Source organism: Polistes canadensis, unplaced genomic scaffold (genome assembly GCF_001313835.1).
Source record: "Polistes canadensis isolate GaletaPanama2010 unplaced genomic scaffold, ASM131383v1 scaffold_260, whole genome shotgun sequence".
Lineage (NCBI taxonomy): Eukaryota > Metazoa > Arthropoda > Insecta > Hymenoptera > Vespidae > Polistes > Polistes canadensis.
In genome coordinates, this window is record NW_014569807.1 from 111,282 (window position 1) to 124,741 (window position 13,460).

The 13,460-nt window shown below is 27.0% G+C and overlaps 1 protein-coding gene across 9 annotated transcripts in view; it reads left to right on the plus strand.

The window, feature by feature from the left end:
* The window catches only part of LOC106790781 (protein lap4), a 40,470-nt gene that overhangs the window by 19,492 nt on the left and 7,518 nt on the right, over positions 1–13,460 (plus strand). For 7 of the 9 annotated variants that reach the window (XR_001382115.1, XM_014755933.1, XM_014755931.1 and 4 more), the window contains exons 3-26: positions 989–1,067; positions 1,184–1,273; positions 1,366–1,486; positions 1,722–2,014; positions 2,108–2,241; positions 2,338–2,449; positions 2,541–2,707; positions 2,786–2,940; positions 3,492–3,602; positions 3,713–3,934; positions 4,045–4,281; positions 4,387–4,474; positions 4,953–5,117; positions 5,224–5,399; positions 5,486–5,623; positions 5,740–5,892; positions 5,958–6,038; positions 6,196–7,002; positions 8,327–8,434; positions 8,526–8,705; positions 9,519–9,548; positions 10,001–10,159; positions 10,276–10,656; positions 10,739–10,894. Coding sequence is in view for 8 of the 9 variants with exons in the window: in XM_014755933.1 (XP_014611419.1) it covers positions 989–1,067; positions 1,184–1,273; positions 1,366–1,486; positions 1,722–2,014; positions 2,108–2,241; positions 2,338–2,449; positions 2,541–2,707; positions 2,786–2,940; positions 3,492–3,602; positions 3,713–3,934; positions 4,045–4,281; positions 4,387–4,474; positions 4,953–5,117; positions 5,224–5,399; positions 5,486–5,623; positions 5,740–5,892; positions 5,958–6,038; positions 6,196–7,002; positions 8,327–8,434; positions 8,526–8,705; positions 9,519–9,548; positions 10,001–10,159; positions 10,276–10,656; positions 10,739–10,894 (4,343 nt within the window). In the remaining variant the exon portion in view is untranslated. The remainder of the gene's footprint in view (positions 1–988; positions 1,068–1,183; positions 1,274–1,365; positions 1,487–1,721; positions 2,015–2,107; positions 2,242–2,337; positions 2,450–2,540; positions 2,708–2,785; positions 2,941–3,491; positions 3,603–3,712; positions 3,935–4,044; positions 4,282–4,386; positions 4,475–4,952; positions 5,118–5,223; positions 5,400–5,485; positions 5,624–5,739; positions 5,893–5,957; positions 6,039–6,195; positions 7,003–8,326; positions 8,435–8,525; positions 8,706–9,518; positions 9,549–10,000; positions 10,160–10,275; positions 10,657–10,738; positions 10,895–13,460) is intronic. The other 2 variants (XM_014755934.1, XM_014755932.1) reach the window with 2 other exon arrangements.

A 13,460-nucleotide genomic window follows, 5' to 3' on the forward strand; every position in this document is an offset into this window, starting at 1 on the left:
AAAAAAAAAAAAAAAAAAAAAAAAAAAAGAGAGAAAAAACATGATAAAAGAGTAAAACACGCGTTCGTCACGCGGTACGCACCTTTATTTTGCTTGGTCATTATGATGAAAAAAAAAGAAAAAAGAGAAAAAGATATATAATTCTTCTTTTACCTATATCTTACTCTTGCTACGAAAAACTTGCTTCTCTATATATTCTTTACAATAATTATTCTTGCAAGCTTTCAAAATAATTATCTACTATTATCATTCTTTTTTTGTTTTATTGTTGTTTAATTTATATTGCTTTTATTATAAACTGTATGTGGATACACGTATATTGGATCATTAGTAATTTTTCATTATTTTTCTTAAGTTATTTCTATCTTGCACACATATTTAACATAAAATATGAAAATCATTTAATTTATATTCAATGACAAAGTAAAATAGTTTGATATTCTTAGCGTATTTGAATTTCTAAGTTGTGTTACATATATATATATATATAAATACATGTAATTACATTACATATATAAATATATATATATTTTTTCTTTTTCTGTCTTTCTGTATTAACGTTAAGTCATTTTGATTTTGTTCAATTAAAAAAATACGTATTTTCTGTTAATTATATTTTCAATAATAATTATGTTATTAGGATGGAAATTGATATATTCATAATTTAATGAAATATGATTGGGACTTTGGTAAAACGAAGGAGAATTAAACTTAGCTAGGCGTGAGTTTCGAAAAATAGCATCGTTCAATCACCGGGAAAATTGAATTTCATGGTTGCAACGGATCTGAAAAACAGGGATAGATTAGAGAATATATTTTACGTATGAAAGAATATTTTCAATTAATATTTTTTTAATGTTTAAAAAAAGAAAAGAAAAATATTAACAAAGTTTTTCTCAATGTATAAATTGAAAATGTATTAAATATTTAATTGCATACTTAAAGAGTTTGTTCTTTAATTTTGTTTTTTGTTTTCTTTCTATTACAGATATACCAGACATTCCTGAAAACATTAAAAACTTGCAAGCGTTACAAATAGCAGATTTTAGTAGTAACCCTATTCCTAAGTAAGTAAATTAAACATTATTATATATGATTAATTTCTTTTTATTAATTAATTTCTAATTTAATTAAGAGATTTTTTATATACATTACATCTCAAATGTATTTTCATATATTTCAGACTTCCAGCAGGCTTTGTAGAGCTAAGAAATTTAACTATTCTTGGCCTGAATGATATGTCCTTAACAAAATTGCCACCTGATTTTGGAAGGTAACATCTTTTGTCCATAAAATTTGTAAAAATAATTAATACATATGAATCTGATCAATTTTTACATTATATATTTGTTTAATTTTATTTAGCTTGGAAGCATTACAGTCGTTGGAGTTACGCGAAAATTTACTCAAGGTTTTACCCGAATCCCTTTCTAAACTGAATAAACTTGAACGACTAGACCTTGGTGATAATGAACTTGAAGAATTAGTAAGTCCTGTGTAATCCATTGTTAAATTGAAATAATTTCTTGATTGCAGAAATAATTTTTAAAATACTATATATATATATACTATATTATTCTCTATCTTTATTCATTTGGATATATAATTATCAAAGTAAACAATATAAACATTGATTGTTAGGTGAATACATATTATGCAAATTTCTCAAGTGTGTATCGTTTCGATCGACAAAATAATTATTCTTCTTATGGTTATTGTAGCCACCTCACATAGGAAAATTACCAGCATTACAAGAATTATGGTTGGATCACAATCAATTACAGCACTTACCTCCTGAAATTGGTGAATTAAAAACATTGGCGTGTTTAGATGTTTCGGAAAATCGTTTAGAAGATCTTCCTGAAGAAATCAGTGGTTTAGAATCTTTAACGGATTTACATTTGTCACAAAATGTTATTGAAAAATTGCCAGATGGAATTGGTGATCTTAAAAAGTTAACTATACTTAAAGTTGATCAAAATAGATTATCTACGCTTAATCCAAATATAGGAAGGTAAAGTTAATTTCATTTCAATTAATTTTTTAACGCAAGCTAGAATTTTTGATATATGTCAACAAAAAAAAAAACAAAAATTATTTGTTTCAGATGCGAGAATTTGCAAGAATTAATTCTTACAGAAAATTTTCTTTTAGAATTGCCTGCATCAGTAGGAAATCTTCTTAATTTAAATAATTTAAATGTGGATAGGAATAGTCTACAAATTCTGCCTATAGAAATTGGTAATAATGCAATCCTTTTTTTATTTCATTCTAATCATATTCATTAATATTGTTACATTATTATTCATCATATATTTAAATTTTATTTTATTTTAGGAAATTTAAAACAATTAGGTGTACTTTCTTTAAGAAATAACAAATTGAAGTACCTTCCAGCAGAAGTTGGCCAATGTTTATCTCTACACGTTTTGGATGTATCTGGAAACAGGTGCAATTATCTTTATATTATATCATATATATTAAAATGTATTATTTTTATAACTATAAATACGTCTGACTTTATATATATGTATATACAGGTTACAGTACTTGCCATATTCTTTAATAAATCTCAATTTGAAAGCAGTTTGGTTGAGTGAAAATCAAGCTCAACCTATGTTAACTTTTCAAAATGATATTGATGAAGAAACTGGAGAAAAAGTACTTACTTGTTTCCTTTTGCCTCAATTAGAATATCATCCTGATGGTATGTACTTTTATGGATTTATTTTCTTAGTATAAAAATACATTTAATGATTAAATATATAAAAATCTGTTAATATAGATTCCGGAAGATTAGGTACTACGTTGGTTGGATTGAGATCTACTGTTCAGGGAGAAATACCTGAGCTTAGCGATGACGAAGGGTGGCAAGAACGGGAAGCATCTAGAACACATTCGGTAAAATTCACAGATGAACCACCAGATGCAGATAAGGAGGTGAGCAGTTCGCAACTGGCAGGGTTTCCTTCTTTTTTCACCCGATTTTTTCAATACTTACTCAGACGATTTAATTGCATGAAACGAGCTAACTCTTACACGTCGTTAAATTAATCATCATTAAACACTTTTATTTAATACAACAATAGATATATTCCCCCTACTATGTCAATATTTTGTATATACATATTGCAATTTAAAGATATTTACGAACTATATAGATATAATATATATATAATTTTTAATATATATATATATATATTGTTTAATAGGACTAATAAATCTTTGATTTATCATTAGTATTTTATAATGTGATAAACATATTGTTTTTAATATATTATAGAAACTTGTATATAATGTAACATAATATTTGTGTAATAAAATCATATATGTTAAAACAATTAGATTAAAAATCTAATTTCTTGTTTACATTTACCAATTATCACTTTTATATATAAATATTACACATCTATTTATATGTTAAATATTATCTTAAGATCCAACACGTTAATGCAAAATATAATTCATCGTGCCAATAATTTTTATTTCAGACGCCATTTGTTCGACAAAATACACCACATCCGAAGGAGCTAAAAGCAAAGGCTCATAAATTGTTTTGTAAAGGAAAAAGCGACAGTAGATCTGGTTCTACCGAAGAACAGGTAATTGTTGTGTGTTTAACACTTTTTTATAATGTTTATTAAAGAAAAAGTAAATTTATATTTCTATAAGTTTATTATTTTCAATGAAACTTATTGTTATTTATTTTTAGGATGTTTCTCAAACATTTGGCTTAGATAAAACTGAATCAGAAACACCGATTAAACCACCTAACGAAGAAGTACAAAATATAATAGAACAAGATCAATCTTCGGAGCATGAAATTTCTAGAGAGGAACAAAAGGAATTGGAGACATTACCCGATAGTACTGATACTCAAACTAACAACGAGACTGCTGTATTTTCTTCGCATGGTGCTACAGAACCGACTGTTGTAAGAAAATTAATATCTGACATAGTTTTTTCTTGATAATGCAATTTACATTGAGATCATTACGAATATATTGATAATAAGATAAAAACGTAGATTATTTGTTTTTACAGAATACTGGTTCTGATGGGACCATATCAGAGTTAAAAGGAAAGGACGATGACGAATCAGAAGCTGAAGATATGCAAAGGCACGTAGAATTTTCTGTTATAGAAGATACAGATTACGAAGGATCTGGTGAAACAAATAAACCAAATAGACTTCATCGTCGTGATACGCCACATCATTTAAAAAATAAACGTATTCATACAGCTATTGACAAAGAAAAAGTAGCTTCGCTTATTGCACAGGTAATTTTTGTATATTTCTTTCCTTCATGACAAAATAATACATTTATTATATAATAGATTTTATAGATAATATTTATTATTTTTCAAATAAATGCATTTCTTTAGGCATTAATGAAAAAAACTGACGAAACTCCTACAACAATTGTCCCTGAACAAACAGAATCTTCAGAAATTATAGATGGACACAGCCAAGGTAATATATGGTATATATATATATAATACTTTTATGTAAAAACTGTTAGATATAAAGTTTTAATCGGTGCATATAAGATTTATACAAATAATTGGTATGGAATTTCTTTAAAAAATCTTAACAGATAGTAGAAATGATAAGAGATGGTTTCTGTAGAGATTATCTTATCTATCTAGTCATTTATCATCAGTATATTGTAAGATGGTGGATGCGTAGAAAACGTATTTAAAAAATATCTAACTAAATATTCACAGAAACTTGTATAATATAGAGAAAAAAAGAAAGAAAATCATTAAAAATAATATTTTATTAACTTCTATTACATCATGCCTAAAAAGTATCGGTGTTTTGTTAGAAATAAAAAGAAGTTAGGTAATGCAATTTATGTGACACGCACAAATGATAATATAATAAATATAATAACATAACAAATCACGCGAGAATATATATATATAATATTATATAATATAATTGTTAGGTGCAACATCGGATGCAGAACCAACGTTAGAAGTAAGGGAAGAACAGTATGAAATTCATATTGAACGAACGACAGGTGGACTTGGCTTGTCTATAGCTGGAGGTATTGGATCAACCCCATTTAAGGGTGACGATGAAGGCATTTTCATATCCAGAGTTACAGAAGGTAGAAAACATTATTGTTATTTATTATATGCACAGTGTTTAAAAATCGTGTTATCGTTTAATAAATATATCTCTGATAACGATATTTAAAGTATAATATTTTTTAGGTGGACCAGCCGATTTAGCTGGTTTAAGAGTAGGGGATAAAGTAATATCTGTTAATGGAGTTTCAGTAGTAAATGTGGACCATTATGATGCTGTTGAAGTTCTCAAAGCATGCGGGCGTGTACTGATATTAGTTGTATTAAGAGAAGTAACAAGAATAGTGCCATCATATGAGCAGGTGTGATATTTTATAAGATATACTTTTTTTTTATGCTCGATATTTTAAATTATTTTAATTATTAAAATGTTAATAATATGTCATAGAATTCAATGAGAAAAGACTCATTGTGCTCTAGTTTGAGCACAAGTAGAGCACCAAGCGCAACATCTTACGTATCATCTACAGCTTTGTCATATAATTTAGAAAATGGTGATACTTGTAGTTCACACGAAGCAGCTAAGGTAAATCCTTATATATATATATGTTTTAGTTTTAGTTATATTATTGCATTAGAAGGATTTCAAACTAAAATTTTAATATTTTATTATTATATTGGATTTTATTAACACACACACAGGTAAAAAAGCTTCCTGAACCATTACCTACAAAAACAGGTAGCGAACCTATGGTGTCTGTTCTTATACATACAACACTAATACGGGACCAAAATGGGTTAGGATTTAGTATTGCTGGTGGTGAGGGTTCACCACCAGTTAAAGACAATAGTGATGTAAGTGAATATTAAAAAACTAAAGCCAATATTCCAATAAAATAATATAAATATTAAAATTTTAGGCTATATATATTTCGAGGATAACTGACGGTGGAGTTGCACAAAAAGATGGCAAGTTATTAGTCGGAGATAAAGTAATATCTGTAAGTTTTTTTATGTTCAAATAGATGTTTGACATCGATATATTTTTTATAGCTGAAAAAGTTAATTCGTTTTTGAACAATGAAATAATTTAAATATTTTATTTTTAAATATTAATCATTAATCCTCTCTTAAATATAATTTTTTTTGTATCTTTAGATTAATGGAGTTGAAATGAGAGGAGCCAAACATGAACAAGCGGTAGCTTTACTTACGGGATTGGAAAGATTTGTTCGATTAGTTGTTGAACGTGAAATGCCACTTTCTCAAGCAAATCCAGCTACAATAGTAACTCCATCCGAGAAATCACCTCGCGTTATTGGTGCACCTAGACCATATACAGGGTTATATAATGCTAATAGTTATATGGCAAATAGACCAGCTTATGCTGGTTATCGTCGTTCCATGGATGCTGAAAAAACTTTATCTCCGAGTCCTACTTCAAAAACACCGCCACCATTAAAATCAGACATGATGAATGCAGCACCAAAAATGAATGGCATTAGTGATCCAGGAAATAACGTTAAAAGTGTTCCTTCTGTGCCACTAAGTCCAACAAATAGTCAAATTTATCCGCAACCTGCTCCAAGGCACAGTGTTACACAGGCAATGGCAACATCTACGACTAATACTAATTCTACACCTACGTCTTCAACGGAACCTAGACCAACATCCCCGTTGGAAGATATACAGGTACCGAAGCCAATCACCAACGAGGAATTTCAAGCCATGATTCCTGCTCATTTCCTTCGACATCCAACATCCTCACCTTCACCAGATTCCCATCAAGGTCCTATTGTGACAGTGACGATCAAGCAACCTGACAATCTACCTGGAGATGTTAACTTTCCTCCAGCTCCTACAACAATTGGTAAAGTTACTGAAACCATCACAAAGAGTACGCTCACAGAGACCGTCGTTACTAGAGTGACTGACAATCAACTGGTGCAACCAGTTATTATCGAGGTATGTGCCTGGTAGCTGCATGTTCATACATTACATTTCTAACTTTATATTTAATTTAATATTATATTAATTGCATTTTTTTCTTTTTCATATAGTTTTTGGGTTTATCTTCCTTTGGATTATATACTTTATGTATGAATACCGTTTTTTACTTTTGTTTTTTTTCATTTAATATACTAATTTATTTATTTCACACCGCATTTTACTTCATGCAATTAAGCATATACGTACTATGCGTAAATAGTACAATTCATAATATAATTTCCTAATGACTTTATTATACCTTTTGTCAAATCCATATCCATTATTTTTGGTCTTCATATTTTTTATATCATCAAATTTTCTTTGTAGTTATATATATATATAATTTTATTTATTATTATTAAGGATGAAATATGTCTGAATGTTTGCTTATATTATCTGTTTTTTTTATTAACTTGTTTCCATGCTTTGAAGGTACTTAAATGAGCATATTATTTAAAATAAATCGAATGAGAAAATGAATTTCTATAATAATCTAGTTTGCATGATAATCATGTATATCTATAAAAATTTAATAATTACTTGTAACGTCATAGTGTTCAATTATAGAATTAAATTCATATAAAAATGTTTAATTATTATATATAATTATTATCGTATTCAATATATATTTCTATCACAAAAAATTTTGTGCATGCTTAAAATATTCATATGTATTATATATTACTTGGTTACAAAATATGAATGCAATGCTGAATGCTCGCATATTATATATCTTCTATATAACTTAAAAAAAAATGTTTTAAATAATATTTTATTAAAAAAATTAGTTGGGTTTTGAGTTGGTTATATGGGCAATTTTTTTGTGTGCTTAAATTTATTCATAATGAGTATTTACCCTCAGACATGGAAACAGGTAAGTAAAATGAATTATTTGAAAATTCTCCTCATTATGCTTATTGAACAAAAAAAATAGTACACCATATGGTGGATCTTCGACACTTTTATCTATAAGACCAAGATTTTTCGTATTGACAATTTTTACGTAGCCACAAACGTATAATATCTATATATATACATAAATATTAATATACATTTAATATTTTTAAATATTAAACATTCAATTTTACACATTCAATTTAATATTCCTTAATATTAATAAAATGTTAAAACACAAATGCATATTGTGATTATGTTCGTAGGTATACAAAAATAATCACAATATTTTATGCATTTGTGTAAAAATAAGAAAGAAAAAAAAAACCTATCGTAAGAATATGTATTTGAATATGCATTGAGTTTTATTATTAAATTTTTTAATTACAAAGTAATAAATGTTTAGGATGTCGTGTTGGTGAAAGAAGGATCACTTGGATTTAGTATAATAGGAGGAACTGATCATTCTTGTACTCCATTTGGTGCAAAGGAGCCTGGAATTTTTATATCTCACGTAAATATTCATATTATATATAATTATAAATATAAATAAAATGTTATTTTATTTAATTTACAAAAACTTAACATACATACATATATATTAGGTTGTATCTGGCGGTATAGCAGCAAAATCTGGTAAGCTTAGAATGGGCGATAGAATATTAAAGGTAAATGGAACTGATGTAACAAAAGCAACTCATCAGGAAGCTGTAATGGAACTTTTACGACCTGGAGATCAGATTGTACTTACCGTACAGCATGATCCTCTTCCAGAAAGTTACCAGGTGAGAAATTATTTATTTTCAGATACATATTACTTACATTCTTTTTTTTACATTATATCATATTAATATATTTCATCTGTGCAATCTTAACAATGAAATTTGATATAAAAATACAACCTTAATTGTATTATTATATGCAAATGATAAAAAAAAATAATGTAAATGTAAATATTATTAAATAATAGATCGTGTTCTCTCTTTCTCTTTTTAAATACTATTTATATATAATTCATAATATTGTAAATTTTTACATAACAACAAGTCATAGATCTATTCATATATATATATATTTATATATATTTTTTTTAATAGCGTTACAAGATGCTTTGTTATTTTATAAAAAATATTGTAATTAGAAGCTTACTGCTACCTTTTTTTCATTTTATTTTTTTTTATAGAAGCAAAACACGCTTTCCAAGTATGCTTGGATTGAATATTTAAATATTTATATCACTGTTATATATTTGATTTTTACACAAATCTTATTTTTCTTATTTTATATTACCAACAAGAGAGAAACATTATTCAATTTGTATATATATTTACGTATCTACTGTTATTCTCATAGATTTTTGTTTATTTCTACACAAAAAAAAAATATTTTTCTATAATAATCACAACATTGCACCTGTATGTCGTGTACACACATGATATAATATGTGTATCATACAGAGACGATATTCAAGTGATTTTCTTCTATTTTTGATTATGCTTGTGCTGACAAATGCCCGTAAATTGCAATAGTTATGGCACTCAATAGTTTACCTATTTTCCTTACTTAATGCAATCTTTTTTTATAATTTGTCCTACAAGCTGGTCGAAATAGAGTACATCCCTGTGACAGTAAGTACTCAATGCATTTGACCTGTTATTTTGATTTGAAATATTTTGCTTCCTCCTACACCAAGGCTGTAAACAAGCTCAGCACTGATTCACAGATGATTGCTTATGTCTAGGCAAAACTTTTCTAGAAAATCATAGCATTCTTTTTAAATGCTTTCTACGCTTTATTATCATATGTATAAGAGATATATATACATATATTTTTCTAATATTATAGATTTTTTAAATGATATAATAATTATAAATTTATATTATATATTTGTGTGTATGTATTTCATAAAAATATAAAAAGTAATTGTTTAAAGTCACAAGAAAAAAAAAAAGGAATAATAAAATCTACAAATTTATATATTAAATATTTCCACATGAAATATATGATGAAAGTAAATAAAATATTGAAAAATACACGTGTAAAATATAAATAGTAATGTATTGTTATTTTTTTTTTTTAGGAATTGGTAATTATAAAAGAACCAGGAGAAAAATTGGGAATGCATATTAAAGGAGGACTTAGAGGTCAAAAAGGCAACCCCCTTGATCATACGGATGAAGGAGTTTTTATATCTAAAATTAATTCAGGTGGAGCAGCTAAGAGAGATGGTAGATTAAAGGTAATAAACAATGAGAGTTCAATCATTAAATTGATTTTTCTCAAATAATTTAATTGATGTTTAATAAAAAGTTTAAAATACTATGAGCACATATAAATAATATATTATTCGAACAGGTCGGTATGAGGTTGTTAGAAGTCAATGGAACATCTTTATTGGGTGCAACTCATCAAGAAGCTGTAAACATTCTTCGGTGCTCAGGAAATACAATTACTTTGGTAGTTTGTAAAGGTTACGATAAAAACGAAGTTGAGTCAGTATTACCATTATCCGATGGCAGAGATTCTAAAGAATCAAGAGTCTCGCGAGAATTTAAAGATCCACCGACAGATGATATTAAATCATTATCACAAAGTATATCAAGCTTGGATCGTGACGATGAAGAAGCAGCAACACTTAGGCAAGAACAAGAAATGAAAGCAGAGCTTGTAGCATGGGAACAAGAAGAGAGGGAGAGAGCTTTAATTGAACAAAGGGAGAAATCCACTCCTGAGAAAGTATGATTGTTACGTTATATTAATATTTTTATTTTTAATTAAATAAAGAGGTACGCTTAAATATAATCATTTTATGATAAAGGTTCTAGACGTAGTGAGAGCGGCAGAATCCTTAGTACATAAATCAAGTAGTCCAGTTGATATGGTTGTACCACCGAAGTCCCCAAGTGGTACAAAGGATCTCAAAACTACCACGATCGTGATGAGTAAACACACGTTAGCTCCTCAGAATCCAACAGTAAGTATTTCATTTATAATATCTCATTTTCGTTTATTGTAAACATACGAATCGAAATTTGTTATGCATGTGTAGCATTTAGCAAGCATGATATATTTAAAAATAATTGTTTGTTTATATTTTTCTTTTATTTTATCATAGTACCCCATAGCAGCATGTTTTATTTTATTAATTATTTAATAATTTGAAAGTATAAATTAACTTAATTATATATTTTATTCAACGATATCCCACATATTTTATAATATTGTAGAACTTATCCTTTTTCCTTTAACAATTTCAAAAAATACTTTTTTATTTTCATATATGCTATATTCTTCTTATTAAAATGTGATTAATTACACGAATGCAATATATATATATATATTATATAAATTACAAACTAAACAAGCCAATTGTTCTGTTTTTAGATATAAGAGTAAAATGTTGTATATAGGTATTTTTTATATACTTTTCTTAAAGTATATATGTATAGGGGCCAAAATCTACTCACGTATTTAACTCATTATTAATAATAATAACTATTTTTCTCTAGTATAACATCATTTATAATGATGTAACAGCATGTTCATAAAAAAAAAAGTGAATCTGAAAATATCTTGCACTTGTAATAAAAGTAGGGCCTACATTGGGAAAATGAGAAAGATGTGTACTAATACGAATGATGAATAACATGCGATACTAAAATATGTCAAGCACGAAAGAATATCACAATTCAACTGTGTTTTTACTTAGAACTTTTAATATTTTATACAATATATACATAGATTATTTTTTATTTTTAATAGCATTCTGTTTATTGCCTTATTTTTTTTCTTTTTATTTATTTATTTATTTATTTATTCCTTTTTTTTAATATATGTACATACATATACATACACGTACAAGTATAACATTTTGAAAAGTGAGCATTGAATTCTTCTGGATTAAAAATATTAAATAATGTTTTATAAACAATTTAATTTCTTGTATTATCGTATTTACATACTTTAATTATACAGCTACGTTAGTCCAGATAAAATGAAATTAAATAATCCTTATACTCTGACTTATAGTGCATTATGAAAACAGATATGTAGAAATACTAAAAGCACTTTTGATGAACGATACCATGCATCGTGAAAAATTACATATTATATTATATACAGGATATTCAAAAAGATCAGGGCTAAACTTATACTATCTGTTAACGAGATCAAATAGGTAAAAAATAATTCACATATAAACATTGAAAATATTTTTAAGAATTTTTATTAATTACTTATAAATTTTAAATCAAAACATCTCTTTTTTATGTTTAAACTCAATCTTTTTGGAAACCCTGTGTTACCAAACCCACTTTAGTTATATAAAATAACATATATGTTTTATTATAATTCTTTTTTATTTTTGTTTTTTTCTTAAATATAATTAACCATGCGCACACTTCGTATAATCAAATTTTCATTATCTTCTTTTTTTTTTCTTTTTATATGTAATATATTATAAAAAGCACACTTCTGTTAAATAATAATTATGTTAAAATGATGATGAACATTCGATCAACATACTAATAAAATAGAAACTGTAAATTGATCGTTAATAAGAATTTTCTAAATTTGTTATAGACAAATTTTTATTGAGAAGAAAAATATATATTAACGCGGAAACACATTAGAATTATAAATTTATAATTCTTTACTATATTGTATTATTCATTCTAATCTTATATTACTTTTACATGGCGCATGAGTTGTACGTTTGTCAGTGTTTTTAGCGTCGCATGCTCTCCTGAGCGTCAAAACAAGAGATATTTAACGTGTTTACAGACAGTGGAAGGTGATAGTGCTACTTTGGCTGCCCTCTAACAGGAGTGAGTCGTTCGACCCTCTACTCATTTTCCCTGTGTCTACGTCCATACCTCTGATTCCACAGGATTGTGCCATAATATAAATAATTCTAAGCAAATTCATGACACGAACTCATTATCCATTGTTTATTGCGTTTCCGTGTATGTCATTGTTATACAATTTAACTATTGTTATTGCATTTTTTAATAATACTGCCATTATAACATTAGGAGCATTATCGAGAATCTGCTAATGGATGAATTCATTCCGTAATATAATCGGTTTTATTGTTTTTTTTTTATTATGTCAAGAGATATCAAGATTTTTTTAACACTATAAAAAGTGTGTGATATCTTCCTAAACTAAAGATTCTCGTGTGTGTGTGTGTATATATATATATTGATCATTTATTTGTTTTATAGGTATCGGTTATAATGAGAAAAATATTTCTGTGATAGGTAGACAGAATTAAAAGCGCAGAGTGTTTCTCACGTACTTTAATCAAATATTTTCTAGCAACGTTTATATACACTGATTCTGAGGCTTATTTCCAATTAATCTTTGAAACGTTAGGTATATATATATATATATATGGATAGTGGATAGAATTTTATGGACTGACTTAAAGCTTGTGATGCTTCTCTAGGATACAAAATTAAATATTAGAACGAAATGGAAATATTCGAAAATTGTGATAAATGAATTGGCAATTGAATTTACTCTGAGAGTCAGTGTTC